General features: G+C 43.2%; 1 protein-coding gene across 5 annotated transcripts in view; it reads right to left on the bottom strand.

Moving 5' to 3' along the window:
- The window catches only part of CIB2 (calcium and integrin binding family member 2), a 43,585-nt gene that overhangs the window by 3,190 nt on the left and 16,504 nt on the right, over positions 1-23,891 (bottom strand). For 4 of the 5 annotated variants that reach the window (XR_009758953.1, XM_061595159.1, XM_061595162.1 and 1 more), the window contains 3 exons: positions 14,418-14,529; positions 9,774-9,921; positions 4,912-5,107 (listed from right to left, as the gene is read on the bottom strand). Coding sequence is in view for 4 of the 5 variants with exons in the window: in XM_061595159.1 (XP_061451143.1) it covers positions 4,912-5,107; positions 9,774-9,921; positions 14,418-14,495 (422 nt within the window). In the remaining variant the exon portion in view is untranslated. Of the gene's footprint in view, positions 1-4,911; positions 5,108-9,773; positions 9,922-14,417; positions 14,530-15,684; positions 15,733-23,891 lie in introns of those variants that run through there. The other variant, XM_061595161.1, reaches the window with a different exon arrangement.

Below are 23,891 nucleotides of genomic sequence, written 5' to 3'. Positions count from 1 at the left end.
GATATACAAGGTTGTTGTTGTTATATGCCTTCAAGTTGATTACGACTTATGGCAACCCTATGAATTTATATATATTCATAGGGTTTTCATGGTAAGAGGTATTCAGAGGTGGTTTACCATTGCCTTCCTCTAAGCCTATAGCACCCAATGTTCCCAGGTGGTCTCCCATCCAGGCCTGACCCTGCTTAGCTTCCGAGATCAGATGAGATCGGGCGTGTTCAGGGTACTATGGCCTTAGGCAATATACAAGGTACTCTCTGGATGTGGATCTCCTATTCTTCACTACCACAGGCAATTGCTACTGATAGGCCTGTCCTTCATAAGTTTGCCTCTTTTTAAAGCTATCTAGGCTCCTGCCTTCCACAGAAGCCTGCGGCATCAAATCCCATCCGTAAATTATGCGTAGAGCAATGAAAGTACTTCTTCTCCTGGATGGCTAGTCATAAGGTTCCATTCTATTCTACAGAATGAGACCATTTTCTGAGCAAATGCCATATATATCTGCGGACAAGCAAGAAATCTCTTTCTGAGATTTAATGAATCTTTATTATTATTATTTTAATATTAAACATATTATATTACTTATGCCAGGTGTGGGGAGCCTACAGCCTTCCAACCTTGTTGAATCATGTTGAAGATGTTGGTCCCATCTTCGCTGACTGTTGGCCATGTTGGATCTAATGGAAGTTGGACTCCAAGAACAGGGCCACAGGTTAGCCACCACTGGACTAGATCCTAGGTTACTCTGCAAGGTAACCAACATGGTTGCCTTGGCATATTGCTGGACTCCATCTCTCACCATCCCTGACCATTGATCATGCTGATTGCAGCTGATGGGAGCTGGAGTCCACATCATCTTGAGGGCCACAGGGTCCCCGAGGCAGAGGGCCATGGCACAGTGCAACTGATCCTCACTGTTTCCACAGACGCAAAACTGTAAATTCTATGTAACATTCTGAATATTTCCCATTCAAGACAAAGGTAGTCATTAATTGAAATCTGAACATAGTAAAAGTTCTCCTCAAGAGGAATTTGTGCATTTTGATCAAGTAATCTTCAAATTCATGTTTATTTCTATTTGATCAAGCTGTACCAAGGAGCAATCTTAATTCTATTCAAGGATGCCAAATTGCACTGGGGATACACATTTCTGAGGCTTCCTGCATTATCATTCAGAAGGAGCTGCAAGCCCTGCAGCGGTATCTGGTGGCTCACCAAGATGCAACAAAACTCCTCGTTTAGCTGCCTGTCCGGTATGTGAAAATGGGGTTGCCAAACCACTTATATGAATTTATGAGGTTGCCTTACTCTGAGTCAGACCATTGGCCATATAGCCCAGGGGTAGCTAAGGTGGTGTCCTCCAGACATTGTGGACTAGAACCCCCAGCAGCCCCAGCCAACATGGACAATGGCTACCCCAATGGCTATCCCTTTCCTTTTGTTTGTGATACTGGAGTGGGGAGGACTGACAGCGGGGGAAGGGGCTAAGTCCAATCAAAACTCAAATGGGTCTGGACCAGATTAAATATTGGTCACAAATATGTGAACAGTGGGCTCACATCTTCAAGCACCCCTTTCAAACACTTGCATTGTCCCTGAGGGCAGCGGTGGGGCAGCACCTTGAATTGTAATGGAAGCAGATTGGAAACCAGCAAAGATTATTTTAATATTGGAGAGATGCATTCTGAGCAGCCAGTACCAGTCAATAACCTGGCTACCATTTTCTGAACCAACTAAAAATAGCTTTCAAGGGCAGCCACAAATTCAATGCATGGCAGTAATCAAGACTGGATAATATCAGTGCATGGATAACTATGGCCAAGGCACTCTGTCTGCCTCTTTTGAGGATGCTTGCTGCACCATCTGTACAGATCTGTTGTATTTTCTTTTAAAAAAAAAGACTTTCAGCTTCCACAATAATTTATAAAACAATTTCCTGTGGCAAACGTAACCAGTCTTGTAGAACAGAACACTTAGCGACTGCCAGCTCTGAGTGCTAATGGTTCCATTAAAATACAAGCAGCCTCAAAATGATAACATTTTTAAAAAGTGAAATAAACCCATGGGGATCAAATTTTCTGAACCAGCAACTGCCTCGGTCATTTACAACTTATTCCTACTTCTGGACTCTATCCAACACAGACAATTTCCTCTGTCCTGGTCAGCTATTAGAGCAGAGAGATGGCTTGCTGTTGAGGTTTTCTTTCCTCCCCATTTAGTGGGAAGGGCCATAGCTCAACGGTAGAGCATCTGACTTGCATGCAGAAGGTCCCAGGTTCAATTCCCAGCTTCTCCAGGTAGGGCTGGGAATGTCCCCTATCTGAAACCTTGGATAGCTCTGCCAGTCAGTGTAGACCACTGTTCTTCAGCCGTGGGTAAACCAGACGTTATTGGATTACAACTCCCATCATCCTTGGCCATTGGCTAAGCTGGCTGGTGTTGATGGGTGCCATAGCCCAACAACATCTGGGGCCGCAAGGTTGAAGAACAGTGGCGTAGACAATACACTAAGCTAGATGGTTCAATGGTTTGACTCAGTACAAGACAGTTTTCTATGGCCCTGCAGCCAGCCATCTGCTGGGGATGCTCTAGCTGTGGATTTTCTGCACTCTGTGGGCTGGACTAGATGACCTAAAAGATCCCCCTCCAACTTTACAATTCTATGCATCTTTATTTTAAGGCAGGAGGGGCAGAGAACAACCATACAAGATTTCAAGTGGTGAAATGCAGTGTAAAATATGCACACAAGAACTGGAAACACAGAGGTAGCAATGATCTGGTAAATTCCCTGTGTAATATCAACAGAGACAACCAAAATGCACTGAGATGAAGCTGACTGATAATAGAAGGAGTAATGAAAGTAACAATATACAGAAGCATCAAGACAGTAACTCAAAGAGAGTGGGTTGCTCTGGCGCCAGCTCTTCCTATTTTACGGAGTATATGAAACCGCTCTGAGATTGCTGTCCTTCTCAGAGATCAAATGCACTTAACAGAAGAAAAAAGTGATAAAGCCCAGTCAAATATTTTGGATGCAAAAGACCAAGGGTTGTATCCAATCCTCGTCCTACTCAGAGTAGACCTATTGAAGGTATTGGAAATGACCCAGTTAAATAGATTATTTTCAGTGGGTCTACTCTGAGAAAGATGAGCACTGAATATAGCCCCAATGATAATTTCTTGCAGGTTGCAATCTGCAATTTGATCAGCTCCTCCAAGGCTTTCTACCCAGATTGCCATCCAGGGTCCTAATGCTGGCCCATTAATTAATCCACCAGAAGGTCATCCACTTTTCGCAAGAAGCTGATGGGGTGGTAAACGTGGCTCGGGGCTATATCACTTCAAAGTGGTTGGGTGGGGAGGCTGATATGACTGAATGCTGATCCATACCTCTGCCCAAAAAATCCCTGCACATAGAAAACTAGCACGTCAGAGAGAAGGCTGATCTATAACTCTCCTCCCTGGCATGCTGGTTTTCCATGTAAATGAGTTATTCCCTCTATTTCCAAAGTCCAGTGGTGACTGTGCATCCTTATGTAGTCAAACCAACATTCCTGCATATAATGTAGCCATTTTATCTGTTTTTATAACTACATACCGTACTGTTGTAACTTGCCTTAGGACCTTATTGTGAAGGGCAGGTAAGAAATTTAAATTAATGAAATGTAGGTGATACCTAATTCAGGAGTTATAGCTCTCTTTCCCCCGTCCCCACCCCCATCCCATATCCCTACTTAATGATTTGTTTTATGTGCATTTAGATACTGCCTTTCTGCCAATGTATTCAAGGGTGTTTTGTTTAAAATAAGGGCTAACTAGGGGGTCTCGGGGGGTCTTAGACCCCTTTTTTGGAGCAGGCTCCCAGCCAGGTCCCTATATATGAGCCAATCAGCATGAAGGGGGACTGTATTAGCCACTGAGAAGAACCTTCTAACATGCTGATTGGAGCCAATCAGAATGAAAGAAGATGAGTCAGCCACTGAGAAGACTCTTCTAAGTAGCTAACACACTCCCTTTTCATGCTGATTGGTTCCTAGGGGTGTCTGCCATTGCGGGAGAAAGCATGTGCGGGAAGGACTGAGGAGTGTGGACATGACAACGAGAGCAGGCAAGTGAGAGAGGGGTGTACCTGTGAGGGGGCATGGTATGACTATCATGAAAGGACCCTGCACTTTTGAATTTGCCACTACACTACTGGGGATAACCATTTAATTTAATAGGAATGAATGATGCAAACGGGGCAGAGCAGGAAGAAGAAAATAAGCGAGTTCTGGTATTAGGGCAGCTGCATGAGACCAGTCCGAAAAGTTATGGGAAAGGACAGTTAGTCCTGGCTTATGGAGTGGACTTGCCTCTCCCTGTGATGAATCCAGGTGGAACAGTTGCTGGTTTGAATTGTGGCATTAGGTCCTAGCCTGGCCAATGGAGGATGCCTCACTGTCTCATCTCTCCTTCCAATGCAGCCAGGTGGAATTAACCTATGTCTACACTGCACATTTAAATCACTTTTAAACATGGGAGTAAGGTTGGAGTTCAGTGGTACAGCACATGCAGATGAATATAGTTGCAAAACATAGGAATCCAACCCAACAGTTGGGTTGGTGGAAACTTATTAGGCAACAGACTGTACAATCTATTGTACGACAAACTTACCAGAACTTATGGATTCTCTTCCACAACAACGTTCTACTGGGACAAAACATTTCGCCAACTGAATAAGTATTCTGCTAAGTAACTTTAACTTAGCACTACATTGGATACAACCCAATATCTGCAGGATCCTAATGCCCTTTCTTTGATGTTCTGTTCCTCCTTGCCACATATCCGCAGGCAACCCTATAGCAGTAATGCCCTCATCCCACCAGGCAAGGAAGATTTTCTTCGATTCTGGGTGTGTGCACATTCTTATACCTGAGAAAATCTGGTGCTTTGGAAATCATGTTTTCAAAATCAGAAAATCCAAGCTTCCCATCACCATCCATATCAGCTTCTTCAATGACTTTTTCGCAAACCAGGCTAACCTCTTCTTCAGTGAGCTCTTCTTTTGTCAACTTGTTGAGGGTTTGTTCCAGATCAGATTTGCAAATAAAGTTGTCCGTGTTAAAATCTAAGCATGCAAAGACAGGGGAGAAACAGGTGGTCAATATGTCTCTTCTTCTCCAATGTCGCCTTCAGCCAAAAGGCAACCCCTAGATTGGTAGATGACTAAAAGATGCTTAAAGGCACCTCTTTCTGTGGCCTGTGGATGTGTGCACACTGTCTCAGTCAAGAACATTAAAAGAGCCCTGCTGGATTAGGCCAAAGGCCCATTTATCCAGAATCCTGCATTCCACAATGGCCAACCAGATGCCTCTGAAAAGCCCACAAGTGGACTGTGAAGGCAACAGCCTTTCCCCAAATTTGTCCCTCAGTAACTGGAATTCGGAGATAGACATGAAGATTCCATTCTTAGCGATCATGGGTTACATCCACACCATACATTTAAATCACATTTTAAAGCACATGGCTTCCCCCCCCCCCAGAATCTTTGGAGCTAGAGAGGATCTGTTGATTTCACTTCTCCCAGTTTCTCATGTTTTTCAAACTTAAAATTCAGTTCTGCAGTAATTTGCTATTATTTTTGTTTTCAAAAAAATCTGCATGAAAATTCTTCAGCATTTTAGTGGGATTTTCTCTTAAACACATTTTTGTATGCAGTTTTAATTAACAGGTACATGTTTGTTATGAGCTTCTCCTAATATAATGCATTTTATATGTTATTTTCACTAAATATTCATTTTTATGCACATTTTCCCTTAATACATCCATTTCTTAAAAGATTGGTTGGGTGGAGAACTGCATCACAAAATTTGTATACATGCGCTTTTCAAAGAATGGCTGTATTTTGGTTCTCAACTTGTTTCAGAAAGTGTGGATTTGATAGATTCACTTTAAATGTGAACTGAATTGAATTTCTCCCCCCATCCCTACAGGGAACTGTAGTTTACCCCTCACAGAGCTACAGTTCCCAGTACCCTTAACAAGCCAAACAAGGATTCTTTGGGGGATTCCATGTGCTTTAAATGCATAGCATGGATTTGATCATGGTTAAGAGCAATGGATAAACCATGACTTTACTGAATCCTTATTCCCTTCACTCCTCATCTACTTCACTGCCAAGAGAAGGCTCAAATCTGTGGCCCTGGTGGCTCAACAACATGGGGCAACAGCTCACAGATATGAAATCAAATATGTTTATTGATCCATCAACCATTACAACCAATCAGAAAAGCATTATAGCAGTGAGATCACAATGAATTAATGATCTTCAAGCATTTTAGCCCTTATTACAATATTTAAAAATTTGGTAACATTTCAAATAACGAAAGGACGATTACTGTTTAGATACATGCCCCAGAGAGCTACATTGGATCTAGCAGGAACTATTCAAGAATGGGGTGCAACAATCTAGCCCCTGCACCCTTATAAAAATCACAATACAAAAACATGTGTGCTATAATCTCGACTGCGCCTGTGGCACATTGACAAACTCTCTGGTCATGGGGTATACCTTGAAAGCATCCTTCCATCACCATAGAGGGCATGGTGTTGTCCCTGGGCAGGAAGAATGCTCTCCTATATTTTGGTGCAGAAAGTTTACACAGATAACGGGCACATTCATTTCTAGAGGTGACATTAAATCCTAAGGCTACAAGGGAGCAGGAACAATTTGATAGGGCTAACAGACTCTTGTCTATCAACATGCAAAATCCTCTTGTCTATCAACATCCAATTTTTTGCCATGAGAAAATAAATGGATCACTCAAAGTCAGATGAACATATGAATTCACATCTTCCCTGTGGTACAATCGGCTCCAGTAACATCTTGCATAACTCCAAGCCAGACTTGTTAAAGAACATGAGCTTACTTCCAAATTAAGAGTGGAGCTGACAACACATTATGTGGTTATGTAGTTTCCTGGTTCTAGTTCTGGCAGCTCCTAATGAAGCCTTCATTGTTGTCTCCCCCAGCAGACAGCAAAAAAGATGACTTTAAAAGATCCACCATGGGTGGGCTTGAAAAGGAGGGGCTGTGACCTGGGGAAAGTCCTGAGGCTAGACAGAGAAGCCTGGAGGGCTGCATTTGCTGCCTAGGCCTGAGGTTCCCCATCCATGTTGTAGGCCAGTGGTTCCCAAACATTTTTTCCCATGAACCATGAAAAAATTGCTGAGGTTTCTGGCAGATTACCCAATGATTATCATTTTTCTACCTGTTGTAGCCATTGTAATGTGCTGTGCTAGATGCTATATAATTTTTAATTGCAATTTTATTGTTTCTTTTATTTCTTATACTGCCCTGAATCCTAGCAAGGCAGAGGTGCTGTGGATTGGTGGCAGCCGAGCTCGGATAAGGTCAGTTGCCTGCTTTGGATGGGCAACTCCCTCTGAAAGAGCAGGTCCGTAGTCTGGGGGTGCTCCTGGATCCATCTTTGTCGCTAGAGGCCCAGGTGACCTCTGTGGCTAGGAATGCCTTTTACCAGCTTTGGCTGATAAGACAGCTGCAGCCGTTTCTGGGATAGCCTGACCACTGTTGTCTATGCACTGGTAATCTCCAGGCTGGATTACTCTATGTGTGGCTGCCTTTGAAGTTAGTCCAGAAGCTGCAGCTGGTGCAAAATGCAGTGGCGAGACTGCTCAGTGGGGTAGCATATCGCCAACATGTCTTGCTGCTGAAAAAATTGCACTGCCTGCCCGAGCTACCGGGGCAAGTTCAAAGTTCTGGTTTTGGTGTACAAAGCCCTATACAGCTTGGGAGTAGGATAACTGAAAGATCGTCTTACCCCTTATATGCCCAGTCAGTCACTACACTGTGCAGGTGAGGGCCTCCTGCAGATACCATCTTATCAGGAGGTCCATTCCTCACAACATAGGAAACAGACCTGCAGTGTAGTGGCACCTATCTTTTGGAATTCCCTCCCCTTAAACATCAGACAGGCGCCATCTCTGTTATCTTTTCGGCGCCTACCGAAGACCTTCCTGTTTCAACAAGCCTTTTAAGTACAAACCTTATCCCAGTCTGCATCTATGTTGGAATTGCTTTTTAAGGTGTTTTTAAAGCTTTTTTTAAAAGTTGTTTTTAAAGATGTTTTATTTAAATATATTTTAAAGTCTGTTTTTAAGATGTTTCAGAGTGCTTTTAGTATTTTGGTTTGCCACCCTGTGTGCCTATTGGGAGGAATGGCGGGATATAAGCCTTTTGGCTAAAATCAAGTATAGTATAAATTTAATAAATAAAATAAATAATAAATATTTTATTGTATGACAATTTACATTCCATAGAATTCAAATTGTAATATAATGAAATAGAGTATAAGAAACAAAAGAAGCAAGAGAAATACAATTAAAAATATGAATATTCAGTGTGGACGTGCTATGGACCATCTGAATGAAACTCGTGGACCATGGGTGGTCCACAGGCCACAGTTTGGGAACCCTGCTGTAGGTAATCATCTCTCCCCAAAGGCAGAGCTATAATGCTGACTTTTCTAGGCAGCCACCAGCACAATAAATGACCACAGCAACTCTACCCTGTTCCAGTTTACAAAAGAGCAGGCGAAGGTGACCTATTTTTTCCTCTTCATCAGGTGCTTGCTGATTAATCTTGCAAATGTATAACAGAATGGCGATTAAAAGGCCATTGTGAGCATTTGTTTTATTGTCTTTAGCTCAATAAGCAGGATTAGCATCAGCTCTATTTAATTATAAAGCTGCAAAATGACATTTAGAATGTTGGGTAATCATCAGTAAAACAGTCAGCATGGATTTATTTGCAAACGCTCTGGCATCTGGTGGGTCATTCTGCAATAAAGAAAATATATTGGCCTTGATACTCACTCCCCCCCCCAAAAAAAAAGCTTTGGTGAAATGTGAGACCAGCTGTTATACTAAATCAATTATATGCTCAGTGACGCCTCTGCTGATGGCATTTTTGTGGCATTCATAAAGGGCTTCTGAGAAGCAACAGAGGTAAAAAAAAATATTGTTATTGGTTCCATAAGGCACATTTGTAGCTTCTAGGCCTGGATGGAAAATTTTCATGGGTTGTATCCAGTCCTAGTCCTACTCAGAGTAGACCTACTGAAGTTAATGACCATGACTCTCTTAGGTTTATTACTTTCAGTGGGTCTGCTCTGAGTAGGACTTACATTGGATGCAATCTTATCTTCATGGGATCACCAAGATTCCTCTCCATACACTGCAGGGCATAACCCTGAATCGGAAGCCCCGATCTGCATTCAGAAGGCTCCAACACATGCATGGAACTCGTCATAAGTAAAGGCTTCCCTGTTGCCTTCAATATTGTAATTAGCAGCAGTGTGCAAAGGCCTTCTGGGGCTTTAAAGGTTGGCTGGCCTGATAGGGTAGTGCTGTTAGCTACCTAGGATCTTAAAGGGCCATTGCCTAATTCAGTAGTCATTGGTTCTTAAGACACAGGGTTGATGGGAATGCACTGGGAACAGGTTTCTCTGAATTGGATGAGTCTGGGTTAATCCTGTAACAGCAGGGCGCAGAAACTTCTGAGCCTGAGATGGGTCAAGGCTGTTGAACATGACACCATGTCCAGCTGTCTGCAGGATCTCAGCAAGGAGGGCAGGAAAGACCATTGCCTAAATCCCTGGACAGCAGCTACCAGCCCGAGTGGACAACACTGGGCTACATGGTAGCTAAGCAGAGCAGCACATGAATGAAGGACCATAGCTCAGTGCCTAATCTGATGTCATTCCTCTCCTTACCATAGATCTTAAAGGCATAGATTGCTTTTAGCTCTCGAGGAGCCGTTTCGCTGAGTACGGAGAACATGTCAACAAAGTCGTTAAAGCTGAGGTTCCCCTCGTCGTCCTCAGCAAAAGAGTGGACAATCCTCTCCCTGAAGGGGTTCTCCTGCAGAAAGACAGAACTCATGAGCTCCTTGCAGATTTGGTTTTTATCTCAATAAAAAAAACAGGTATCACTTTAGTTAAAGCACTTGTTTAAAATTTTCCTAAAAGTTTTTAAATGACTTACAAGTTGAATACACACTGTACAAGTTCTCACAGTAATAATCTACACAACAAATGAAAAGATCCAAGTATATATCCAAATGGTATCTGTATATTACCTAATACAAGTATACAACCAAATACAAAATCCCAGTGAATTTTGAATCCCCACAACAGATCACCGGGGAAAAAGCATGTTTCAATAATGAGTCTTTCTCAAGCTCCTGTGCATAATTGATGGATTGTAACTCCTTGGGAATTACTAGTTGAATAGATTAAACTATAACAACTGTCAAGAACTTCAGTTGGTTACAGAACAGAGCTCCTTCCCATAATTTTGGGTTCTAATCCACAGGATAATCTGTGAAATGCAGATAGAATTCAGTATAATTCCTCCCTAAGAAGTAAACCTGTTCCCGCTGTACAGAAAGCTGCCTTGCACTGAGTGAAACCATTGGTCCATGTAGCTCAACACTGTCTGGCAGCAGCTCTCCAAGGTTTCAGGAAGGGGTCTTTTTGCAGCCCTACATGGAGACAGGGTGCATTCAACTTGGGATCTTCTGCATGTGCCCTATCTTTCTACTGCTGAGTTGTGTTTGGTCCGTCTGTTAAAAATAAAGTAAGATCCCAGTCCTCATAGCTCTGAATGCAGGCCTGATTTAAACAGAAATTCAGGAAGCTGCCTTATACTGAGTCAGAGTATAAGGCAGTATAAGCTCAATACTGTTTACAATGACTGGCAGCAGCTCTCCAGGATTTCAGGAAAGGCATCTTTTTGCAACCCTACCTGGAGTACCAGGGATCAAACCTGAAACATTCTGCATCCAAAGTATGTTTTCTACCACTGAGCTGCAGCCTTTCTCCTAAACTTATGTTGGCACCTCTATTATGGGCACAACCCCATGGGTCTTATGATATCCAATGCAGGGCATATTTTATTTCCTGCACTCCCCCTGTACAACTACCTTCCGACCATGCTCATCCTCTGCCAGTCCATATGGTTGATGGGCCAGGATGGAGTGAACTGGCATACAAAGCATTTCTGTAACAAGCAGCAGCATGGCGTACTTCACCCTATCCTAGCCATGCCCAGGTGGGAACATGAGCAAAAGCCATCTGAACAGTTATTTTCTGTACACAGATACAACCTGCTACACAAACCAGGGCTTCGACAGTCTCTCTTCTTTCTGTGTCCCTGCACTGCTACCAATTGGTTTCTCTTACAAGAGAGTACATTACCACTAGATCCAGTTACTGTGACTGCAGTTCGCAAACTGATGAATTAAGGACATTCAGAAGCAGGTAATGAACTAGATTGTACATCACTGCTGCATGCTTATACCAGGAAGGCGAGGGGTGGCACAGAGGACATCCCGTCTGAAAACCAATTTTATCTGGCCCCAGGTGGCCCTACTTAATTTGTATCAAAATACAGTAAAAAAAATTCCTATAATTTCATTCATATAAAAAGAAAATTGAAAGTGGCAAGAGTTGGAGAATTTAAAGGGGTTTGTGTACACAATGCCCTTGGCTAATGGCTGCTTGGAGGGCTAGTTCATACATCTGGGAACTTGTGTAGCCTGCTCTCCAGGAGCTTGGAGAATGGCTTCGGAGACAAGTGTTCAGAAGATGATGCCATGGATCCTGAAGAGGTGACAAAGTGGGGCAGGTGACCATGGATGACCTGACTTCTCCAGAAACTCCAGGACAAGAAGAGCCCATTGTACTACGATCTCCCAGCCTGAGGAGGTTGCACTACTGTTCTCCAAGTCCAAGGACTCCAGCATGGAGACCAGGACAGAGACAGAGTCTTCCCAATGCTGTTGGAGCCAATGGTGGAGCTAGCCACTGAGACTGAGCTGCATCTGTTGTTCTCAGTAGAGATATCCAATGTGGTGACCTCCAGTTGTTGTTGGACTCCAGCTCCCATTAGCACCCTCCCCAGCTAGCATGGCCAATGATCAGGGGTTGTGGGAATTCTACTCCAACAACATCTGGAGGGCATCATGTTGGCTACCTTTGCAGTAGAGGGTTGTCTGCTGCTGAAGCATTGTGCATGCCTGCTTGTGGGAGCTGCCAACCTGAGTTCCACTTGGAGCTGTCCAGGGTGCTACCTTGAACCTGAACTCTTGCTTTGAACTTGAACTCATGCTGTGAACCATCATCAGGCTATGACCTCCACCTGGAACAGAACAGTGTGTGGGCCACTTGATGTGTTCCTGAGCCAGGTAGAATTGTATAGAGATGCTGCATATGATGAACTCCTTCTTCCAAACTGAGGTGGCCATGTGGTGGCCATTGTGCTATGCATAGTCATGCAACCCTTTTTCAACCTGCCATTATGACATAAATCATGGCAGCCGTGAGTCCATCTTCCATGCAGAGGCATCAGTTCCTACAATCAAAACCTCATGGCACACTGGCTTGAGCCACTGCCCACCATCATGCTTTCTAGAGTCCCTATCATATACTGCTCTCCCATTCTGCAATCTGATTAAATTTGCCCCTTTTTCTTCCCTCCCCCTTTCTTTGTTTCATACTGAGCATATTAATATAGCATACGGTAACTGATCATCCCAAAGTTTCCTGTAAAATGTTAAAATTATCTTCTTGTCTGTTGTCCATGTCATCTGTTGACTCAGCCAAAGAATTTACTCTTCTGTGTATACCAGCGATTCCCAATGTGGGCGTTAGCGCCCCCCTGGGGGGCATTACAGCCTTTCAGGGGGGCGTTGGCGTGACTACAAACTTTAGGGGGGCGTTGACATTTGGCGGTCTGATGCAACAGTTGAAGCATTTAAGTTTAATTTTATTTAATACACAAATCATTAATTTTTAAACTGTTTTGTCCCCAGTTAGAATGTATTTAATAGTCTCAATTCATGGAAATAACAATATAAATAGTGTGTGCTCTTTAGTAAAGAAATTCTGAATAGCAGCCAGTGTCATATCAAGGAATGGGGATATTAGCCACGCCCCGGCACTAGGTAATGTTCCGATGCTGTCTTGAGGGATGTTGGAACCAATCATGAGAGAGTGTTTGATAAGCTGGGTGTATTGGTGGAGGGCACATTCTTCCAACGGATGAGTGCTGTGTGCAAACAGGTGATGCAGACAGTAATTTGCTGGTTTTCTTCAGGAATGGGACACACTCGCTACCTGTTGTTTCTGTGATGTTTAAATGAACTTGTTTAATGAAACAATGCCAGTAAACTGAATGAGTTTGTTATTAAGTATATTAAGTATAATAGGAAGCATTGGCATATACTTAATCTGAGGGGGGCGTTGGGCACAAAAAGATTTTGCAAAGGGGTGTTGAGTCAAAAAAGGTTGGGTAACGCTGGTGTATACTGTCCTGAGCTGTGAATTGCCTGTGAATATATGAAGTTACAAGGCCATGGATATGATGTAAAGTAATCCTCAGGGTTGAGAACAGGTCAAAGCAGCCAAGCTGCAGTGGCTTGAGAAAAGGCTCTGGATGAAGTCAGGGACTGGCCTGCAAATTTATGGAAGCAGGGGAGAAAGGGAAAACAGGAGGTACCCATACAGCAAAATAGGAAAATACAAAAAAATAGATACTCCTTTGTGGGAAGAAATACTTTTCTTGTCCATCCTAAATCTACTGCCAGTTTGATCAGTGTCCTGAATTCTAGCATCATCAGAGAGGGAGAAAAGCTTTACTTTCTCCACACCGTACATAGTTTTACCAGCCTCTGTCATGTTTGTCCCAACCCTGGTCACCTTTTTCAATCTAAACTGAAAAAAAGTTTACATTAGTTTATCCATGCCTCGTAGAATAGATACACCAAGTCCCCATTCATTTTGTTTGCCCTTTTCTGCACCTTTTCCCATTCTATGATGTTCTGATTGAGATGGGGTAACAGTCATCAGTCTACTTTTGTGCAGAAATTGCTAATTTCGGCACAGAATTTGGGTCACTCTTGGTCTTTCTGGGCTCCTACTGGGAGGAAGGGCACGATATAAATCTAATAAATAAGTAAATAAAATGCAAAGGCTGGTTACATCTACCCACAAGCAGTGGAGAGGGAAAGTTATGCTTTCAGCCTTATGAATCCTAGCCTGTATATCCATCTCTTCCCACAAACCTATGCCTATGACAAGCCCAAAAGCAAGAGTGGGCACAATAGCACTCTTCCCCTTTGCGATTCCCAGCAAGTGGTATTCAAAGGCATCTTGCATCCAACAGTGAAAGGCAGAATATACAGTAGCTATCAGGGAAGAATGGTGATAGATTATCTTGCTACCTGAAGTGTAATGAAAAGGAAGACATGCAAGGTCTCTGCTTAGAGCCAAATTCACTCTCCCTGTTCAAACATTTTGTGAGTGTGGGCTGCAAACAAGTGGCAGAATGTTTACTATAGTTGTGAAAAGTAATACCTTTAGTTCTGGCATGTTTACTATGAGCTGCATAGGTAGTTTAACATCTGGATTCCTTGTATAGTCCATGGGTACCATATTTGGTGCCAGTTCATGGTAGCGGCCATGCAACCTGTAAACAAGCACACACACACACAGAAAAGTCTATAATTGTTTCCATTCTTTAGTGTAGACAAACTCAGGTGGACATACTGCTCTATAGTCCTTTTTATTACAAACAAAATAATCCATGAATTGAGCAGCCAGGCCTTGTTCTTAAAGGTGTTTAAGCATGACCCAAGATCTGGCACGTAATTATCCCGAACATCTGTGTTGAAGGGCTGTTTGCAAAACTAAAGGAACATTAGGAACACATTCTCAAGCGGTTCCAATTAGGATAACCTTCTTAATAGCACTTCTTCCCTTCCACAAGGTACTCACTTTTCTTGCAACCAGATCAGAAGTAGGACACTGATTAATGGCACCATGTGAATGGCACCAAGGTTTGCCTTGGATACATTTTTAGGTATTTATTGGCTGTTTGAGAGCCAGTGTGGTGTAGTGGTTAAGATGCTGGACTACGACCAGGGTTCGAATCCCCAACACAGCCATGAAGCTCACTGGGTGACTTTAAGCCAGTCATGGCCTCTCAGCCTCAGAGGGAGGCAATGGTAAACCCCCTCTGAATACTGCTTACCATGAAAACCCTATTCATAGGGTTGCCCATAAGTCGGAATCGACTTGAAGGCAGTCCATATCCATATATTGACTGTTTATAACTGCCTCTTTGCCACTGAGGGCTCACCACTTAAAAATATAATTTACCATTTAATAGAGCATGATAAAATAGGGAGAAAGGGTTGTTAGGGAATAGAGATATAGTTCACAGTTTGGTGCCAGTTCAATTGTCATTTTGATGAACTGGCAGCTAGTTACCATCCACTGTAATTAGCACTTTGTTATCTTCTGCTTTTTTCATTTTGATCTTTTCCTTTTCTGAAAAATAATGTAATTGTTTCTGTTTTTTCCAACAATAGCCTGCATTTTTTTAGTTCACAACTCAATGAGCCAGGTAATTGCTTATCAACCAGGCATCTTGCCTGAGGGTCCTTGTCTGTCCAAGGAGAGGAGATTAAAGTTTTTTTCCCCACACACAGTTAATTGAGGCTTGTGCAGCTGATTCCCCCCCCCCCCGCTCAGTTGGGTGATGTAATTTTGAAAGTTGGAAACTGAGCCCAATTTATCTTTACACATTGAGTGCTGCTGTCTGCTGAGTTCTTGAACTTACAGTTAGCCTGTTTGAAGTTAACCAAATTATTTTGCTTCCTCCGCTCCCCCTCACTTCACACCTTGGTCGGCTTTTCAGTGTGCTGGTGGCAAAATACTCTTTGCCTACCTGAGGCAACAGACTAGCCAGATTCACCGTTCTTTACTAAAGTGATAGAGATTTTAAAATATATCAGAAGGGGGAGTCAGGTTAAGAATTGAACAATGAATATTAATAGGTACCATCATCACCTGAATGACACAGAAGTTAAAGGGGATACACATTTCAGCCCTTCAGATGAAGAGAACATAACAATGCAGCTGGTCCCAGCTAGGCTGATGGAGGGGTCTTTGCTGTCTCACCTCTCCCTCTGATGCAGCCAGGTGGGATGTCTGCTGATAAGAGACTTAACTGGGAGGCAGTTGGTCCCATACTCCCAGCCAGACTAGTGGAGGGGGCCTCGTTGTCTCAGAAGAGCTAGGAAACACTTCGTGAAAAAAAGTGAGAAATTGCACCTCAAAGAAGAACTGGAGAGAAAGGAAGCAATGCAGAATGGGAGGGGTAAGGGGCTTGTTTGTCTGCACTCCATAATCAGAAAACAGAGGTTTATTTTCCTCTCTGAGTCATGCACACAGTGGCTATTGGGCCAGGCATCAGCTCATATAATCTACTTAAATGCACTCACATGCTGTTAACTACAACTAAAGTCCATTGGCTTTCAGCCAAACTCTTCCTCAGCTTTATGGAGGCAACTCTAAGTAGACAAAATGACTCCTGAACCTTCTTGGCCTCCCTCCCTTTGTCACATTCCTTCTCGTTTTCTTGTCCCAGATGGCTGCCTCTGAGGGTTGCTTTTCTCAGTTAAGAATGATTCCCTGCCCCCATCAGTTCAGACAGACATATTAGTTCAGCATTCGTCTTCAGACATGGAGAACTGGCAGCAGAGGCCATTTCAGAAAGGGACTAGAATTTCTTGCTGTATTTCCTGTTAATTCAAGGGGGAGAAACTATTTTTCTTTTTCTTTTTACCCTGTGGACCATGTTGCCAATTTTACATAAATGCCATCATCAATCACATGCAGCACTGCCCATTTCTGTTATTTGTGGTACTTGTCTATCTCCTACCCACACATCACAATACTCTGCAAGCCCAGCAGACTGAGTTCTCTGCTTCGGTGGCGCACTCTAGGCTGAAATACCAGCCTGCCTGAACATTCTGTCAGCTGACATACTCCAGCCAATCCCTGCCCACCAGGCCCTATAAAACCCTGGCCTCTGTCCTAACAGCTCATAAGTGAAAGGCCTAAACTCCTGCTCCAGTTTCCCGATTGCTGCTTTGCATCTTGGCCACTGGCCAGTAACAGCACCTTTGGGTCTCTGTTGCTCTCCCAGCCCATGTTCTTGTACATTGTAATTTTTCTAGGGATATAAGATCCTGATTTGTATCCATGGCACTTTCTTCTCACTTGGCGAACTTGGGTGAATTTTATGTTTTATAAAAATATATCCTTGCTGTACACATCAAAACTAGGACACAATTGTTAAAGGGAAGATGACTTCTGAGTCAGAATTGTCAGTATTTTCTTCCTGATCATGGCATTCTTATTTTAAAAGACTCAGTCTGTGTGCATGTATATTGTGTTTTCTCTCTGCTATGGTTGTCTTGATAACATTTTGCTGTATCTGATGTTTGCAGTCAAATAAACTAAATGTAAGCTTAGCAGTGAGCTCAGCTGGCCTGCTATAAGCAAAGCTGTTGTGGGTTTGGTGTTTTTTTTTTGAAAAAAGTTTTTAAAGGGGGTTTTAGCATTTGGGCCCAATAGGCAGGCCCGGGACCAGAGAGCAGGCAGGTTGGGCCATGGCCAAGGGCCCCTGTGGCCCAGAGGGGTCTTTGAAGGGCACTTCCTTAGGGTGGGTCGATCCCATTCCATGTTGCAGATTGCAGGGCAGGAGCTTCCAGGCACCCTCCCCCCCCTACAGGTAGTGCAGGCTTCAATAAACTTGCCTGTGCGCCCCACCTACCTCTCCTGTCAGTGTGCACACAATGCATGCTGTGAGGGCATGCCTGCCATCACTCAAGATGACAGCATGGGCTTCCCTAAGGGGTTGACACCCTTGCCACCATCCTGGAAGATGGCGGGCATGTGCACTACATGCGCACATCATATACATTGAAACGAATGGTAGGTGGGGCAAACAGACAGGCTTATTAGCCCCATAATGCCTGTATTGGGAGGGAGTATTGGGCTACGGTGCCATGGGCCCAGAGCAGGCTGGTGCCCAAGGACCCAGTCATGCCTGGCACTGCCCTTGCCTATGGGTCACCCCCTAACCACCCCATTGGGGAGATGCTAGCTTTGAAGCAGAAGGCAAACTCTTTTTGTTTTCTTTTTTAAGCCTGGCCCTATCAGTCCTTGCCAGGCGGCAACATAGCATTCTAGCCAGCAGTGCAGCCCTGGGCTGCCTGTGCAATGAAGTTTCCCGCAAGGCAAACTTCTGGAAACAAACAATAAAAGCTGCTAATGGCTCATTGATTAGGAAGGCCTAAGTGGCCATTAGGCCCTGAGAGATTCTAAACATCTCATTACCTGTCCCACAATGCCCACAATAGTGCCAGTCAATGCTGGCATGCCAAGAAGCAATTGCAAACTATTTATGTAAGAATATGCATACCTTCCTGCACTGGGGAGAGAGAAAAAATACATTACTTACCATTTCCAAAGCCTAGAATTTGTGGAAGGCCCTCCCCTTCCCCCACATACACACACACCCCCAAAAGGAGAGGCAAACCCAATGGCACTTTATGATATTTATTTGAAAAGTGCTCCCATGCATGTTTTCTGGTGCCCGATGAATTTTATTCAACTGCTTTTCATGAGAGGCGATGAAATGTTCTCATTTTCCATACGAGAGACTCTCTCTTTTTTTTCAAGTAAAGCAATATTCAGCAACTTGGGGTTCACCTCTCCTTATGCGAGAAAAAGAGCAGCCTCCTCTCCTCAAATTCATGGGGTCACTGCCCTTTTTTAAGGAAAGGAGAGGATCTTCTTTCCTTTGGGGGCTTATTGATTATTAAACCTTTATCCCACCCTTCCTCCCAAGAGGAGCCAAGAATGGGAAACACAAAGGATAAAACAACAAAAACATCTAAAAGCAGTTCCGGTCCCAATTCTGACTGGGAAAGATTTCTCCTTAAAAGGCTTGTTGGAAGAAGATCTGAAAGACGTGCTGAAAAGACAACAGAGAAAGTGCCTGTCTAATATTTAAAGGGAGTCAAGTCCAAAGGGTAGGTGCCACAAACAGTGGTGACTGGTGGCTCTGATGTCAGTGGGGCTGTGAATCTGCTCTGAGTTTTAGCCTGAACTTAGACAGCTCCTTGAAAGTCCAGACGAAAATGCGGAACGGATTCATAGCTACACTGACATAGGATTCACCAGTCTCCACTGGCCACAACACTAAGGACCCAATTCTTATATTGTGCAGCACAGCCCTGGTGATAAGATGATGTCTGCAAGAGGACCTCACCTGCAGAGCACAGTGATTGATTGGGTAAATAAAAGGAGGCTTTTCTATTGGTGCTGTTCTCCCCGTCTTCTCCTATTTCCTCCCCATTAGTGCCAGTTCCAGGTTTTAGAGAGCTCTTGGATATGTCTTTTCATGCCATGGACTAGAAACTTGGACTGCCAGTGTCCCCGGCAGGGATGTGATGCCGCATGTGATCTTCCTACCAATGCTCTGCCAGGAGCTTTAACAATATAAATGTACTGCCTTCAAGTCGATTCCGACTTATGACGACCCTATGAATAGGATTTTCATGAGGCTGAGAGGCAGTGACTGGCCCAAGGTCACCCAGTGAGTTTCATGGCTGTGTGGGGATTCGAACCCTGGTCTCCCAGGTTGTAGTCCAACACCTTAACCACTGCGCCTGAAACCACATCAGCCTCTGCCTTTCCTTCCACCTGCCCCAAGGTGCGGGGGATGGATCAGTCTATTTCCAGTCTGTGTCAGATTTGCACATGTTTATTTACAAGTTGCCCTGGGCTCCTACTGGGAGGAAGGGCATGATAATAATAATAATAATAATAATAATAATAATAGTCCATTTTGTCAAATTTCCACATTAATCTGCAAAAAAAATTAAAATTACAGATATAAATGCATTTGATCACATGCATTTGATCACAAAATACATCTTTAAATATGAATTTTATTGTAATGGATGCATTTCTAAACTCAGCTGCTCACTGGCATGGAATATCACCACCATTTTATGCCACTGCTGAAAGAATTGCACTGGCTACCAGGCTAAGTTCAAGGTGCTGATATGGTACACAAAGCCCTACACAGCTTGGGAACAGGATACCTAAAAAATTATCTCACACCTTATATACATCACTGGATTCTACAGGAGACGGCCTCCCTGCAGATACCATCTGATCAAGAGGTCTGTTCTGCACAATATAGCAATCGGGGCCTTTAGTGTGGTGGGACCTTTCCTCTCTCCCATAACACATCAGACAGGCACCTATTATCTTTTCGGTGCCTGTTGGAGACTTTCCTTTTTTGACAAGCTTTCCAAGTGGAGATTTTTATCCCAGTCACTATCTAAATTTATTTGAAATTGTTTTATATATGCAATTATTTTTACATATGTAATTTCAATTTTATATATGTAATTGTTTTAATTGTTTTTATACATTAAAATTATTTTATGTATGATTTAAATTATATTGTGAAATCACTTCGAGACACTTCATAGGAAGCGATTTATAAATTTAGTAAATAATAATAAATAATAAATAATTGTGCACATGTTGGTATCTTACTGGTATCTACTGGGACACTTCAGGCTGGTTGGTATCTCAGTAAGTGGCAGTGACTCACAGTCTTAGGAAGCCAGGAGACCAAGGTGGCCCCACCCATGCCACACCACTGACTACTACTGTCAGGCTGGTTCACACTGGAGCTGTACTTCAGATAAAAGATGCAGCTTTTGCCATTGCAACAGATTTTCAAGGTTCACATTCCTGCCTTCCAATCCACTGTTTTCCATTCACACTGAAAGGAAAGGATCAATCACACAGCTTCCTAATGACCATGCCCTCTTAAGGTCAAAATTTCACTTCCTCTGATTACCTTGGTTTGTTCCAGAGTAAGTTTCATAAAAAAACAAACTGAAGTGCAATTATTTGTATTTTCACAATCCAGCTGAAATACAAATATTTGTTTGAACAATGTCATGCTTTTTTGCACAAGTTAGGGGGGAAAGAAAAATAAAGCACCATTTGCAGCACGCTTGCAGAATGGGAGCCAGCAGGAAACGACATGAACAAAGGGAGGAGGAGGGAGGAGGCATGGAGAGGGGAACAACTGACACACCCACCTAAACAAAGCATCTGCAAGCCCTAGAGATACAAGGTGGAGACGTTTTTTCCTTCCTTTTTTGGATTAGAATTGGATTGGTTTGATACAGGGAAACTGTGATGGCTGCTGATTGCCTGCTGTATTGCCTGCAACGTCATGTGAACCATGCAAATTAAAAGGGGATGCAAGTAGCACCAATCTCACAGTAAGTCTCTATGTGAAGGAGCCCTTCTATGCTTGTTTACTGTGATGTGACTTCCTGTAAATCACGTGTTATTTCCTCCTTCTCTTCCTCTTCTTTATTAAGAGTTGTTGTTCCCTGATATGCATAATCTCAATTAAGACACAAGAGATAGGAGCCTTCAGAGGCGTTCTCTCCCAGAACTTCCCAATCATGGACTAAAATCTGCTACCTACTTCTATATTTTCTGTCCAAGCTAGAGCCTATGTTTCCTGAATATATGAGTAAACATTTTAGTACTTTTACCAAACAAGACTGTCTCTGTTGCTTTTATTCAGCTAGTCTGTATCAGGGGAAGGTGGGTTGGTTAATTCTCATTCTGCTTTTCTAAGATACTCTGCTAAGAGACAGAACTACTAGACTGTTTCTATCTCATTTAAGCCCAACACAATGAACCAATGATCTGACTCAGTAGGAGAAAGCAAAACCACCCCCTTCATGAATTCTGTGGTAGGAGAATGCTGCTCCTACCAAAATTAAACTGCAGCAGCACTCTGGACAAACACCAGTGTTTCCTGCAGCCACACCATGTGGATATTGTGCAACATAAACTTTCACATAGCATTGTTCCAACTGATACATCTGCTAAGCTTCCTTGGAAGGTCTGTTTTTTATCTCCATCCATTACCACTGACTCTTGGGTTATTGCTAATGGGATCTCAGATCACATTACATTTTTCTGCTATGGACAAGCATACATCCTCCTCCTTCATTAAAGTTTTCTTCAAATTAGCATCAAAAGAAGAAAGAAGACAGGCAGATTTCCACAAAATCAATTAGCTGAGACAGGCTCCCAGATTCAATTATTACACAGTCTTGAACATTTTTAGGAAGGATAAGGGGCGGGGTGGAGCATGGACACTGACCTGAGGTCCTTCAAGGAAGAGCAAGACAGGGCAAAAAATGTAATCTTGGAGTGAAAGTCTATCGATCGTTACTCATCATATTGACTGCAGATAACCTCTAGGTTCTGAATACCAGTCGCTGAGGAGCAGCAATGAAAGAGAGAAACCATTTAACTTGGGGGTGGGGGATCCTTTTTCAGCACAAGGGCCACCTCTCCTCATGGGCAACCTTCCAGGGGCCACATTCCAATTGTGGAGGGGCCAGAAGCAAAAAGTAGGTGAGACCAGAGGTGAAAGTGGGCAGAGGCAAACGGATGTGACTCTTCCCTCTGTCCAGTGGGCTGCATTCCAGCCACACAAAAGGCAGAGGTGTACAAACACACACACACACACACACATCTTTCCATCCAGGGAAGCAAGAGGCATTATCACACTTCAAGGACATATTCCAGACTGGCATAAGCACTCACAGAAGGCCCGAAGCAGGGCCAGTGAAGGATGTGGCCTGGGGACAGTCTTGAGGGCTGGATGGAGAGGCCTGGAGACTATATTCAGCCGCTGGGCCTGGATGGGATATAAGAAACCTTGCCTAACATGAAAAAAGTGCACTAGAGAGAACTTGTATGAGTGCATATAATCACCTACTTTCTTTGTTGACTAAATAGTGCTGCATAAGATACTGTTGAGCTATTAGTCTGAAACGGAACAAGTAAAGATCTATCACACAATATCGGCCAGTCATAATATCTTGCTCATTCTATGCATTTTGATATCTGATATTATATAAGGCAGAGGTGGGGAACCTGCAGCCCACAGGCCTTATTTGGCCCACCAGGCCTGCCCACTTGGCTTGCAAGGCCATTTTGGCCAGGCCACACCCACCTACCCTTACCAAACTGGCCTTGCAGGCTGAATGGAAGCTTGATGGACCTTTGGTCTGAACCAGAAAGGCTTTAGGTAAGTTTCATATTTGTGGCACTCTTCCTTTCTCAGCTAGCCCCTTTTCTCAAATAACTTTTCCATTTGTGCAGTCCAAGGACTGGATATTAGAAGATAAGATACATGGTTGGAAAACTGGTCTATTGACAGCTATTGATCATAGAGACTACATGGAACCTCCAATTTTAGGGGCAACATATCTTTCAATATAAGACACCAAAGATAAAGAAATCCAATAAAAGTAGTAGTAGCAGCAGTAGTAGTAGTTGAGGAACACTGGATTAAACTGAAGACTTCCATTATTGCAGCATGTGAACAAACTATTGGACACCAAACTAAGAAACACCAGGACTGGTTTGATGAGAATGATAGCGAGATTGAACATATCATCGACAAGAAGAGGAAAGCTTTCCAGATATGGCAGAAAGACATTAACTGTGCTGCTAAGAAAAAAATATATGCCAGTGCAAAGGCTGAGGTCCAAACAGGAACTAGAGAACTTAAGAAGGCCTGGTGGATAAAGAAAGCTCAAGAAATCCAGCATTTTGCAGATGCTCACAGTGCATGGGGCTTTTTTAATGCCACAAAGGCCATCTACGGACCAACAAATTATGGTACAAATCCCTTACGTTCAATAGATGGTACCAAACTTCTAAAGGACAAAGAGTCTATTGCACTGCGTTGGAAAGAGCATTACCACAATCTCCTTAATCGTAACTCTATTGTGGCTGGTGATGTCTTCTCGCAAATCCCAAAACAACAAATTAGAGATGAGCTTGCAGTATCCCCTAATTTGGATGAAGTCAGTAAAGCCATTGATCAAATGAAGAATAACAGAG

Source organism: Rhineura floridana, chromosome 14 (assembly GCF_030035675.1).
Source record: "Rhineura floridana isolate rRhiFlo1 chromosome 14, rRhiFlo1.hap2, whole genome shotgun sequence".
Taxonomy (NCBI): Eukaryota; Metazoa; Chordata; class Lepidosauria; order Squamata; family Rhineuridae; genus Rhineura; species Rhineura floridana.
The sequence above is the reverse complement of the archived record's forward strand: the minus strand, read 5'-3'. Positions and strand labels throughout refer to the sequence as shown.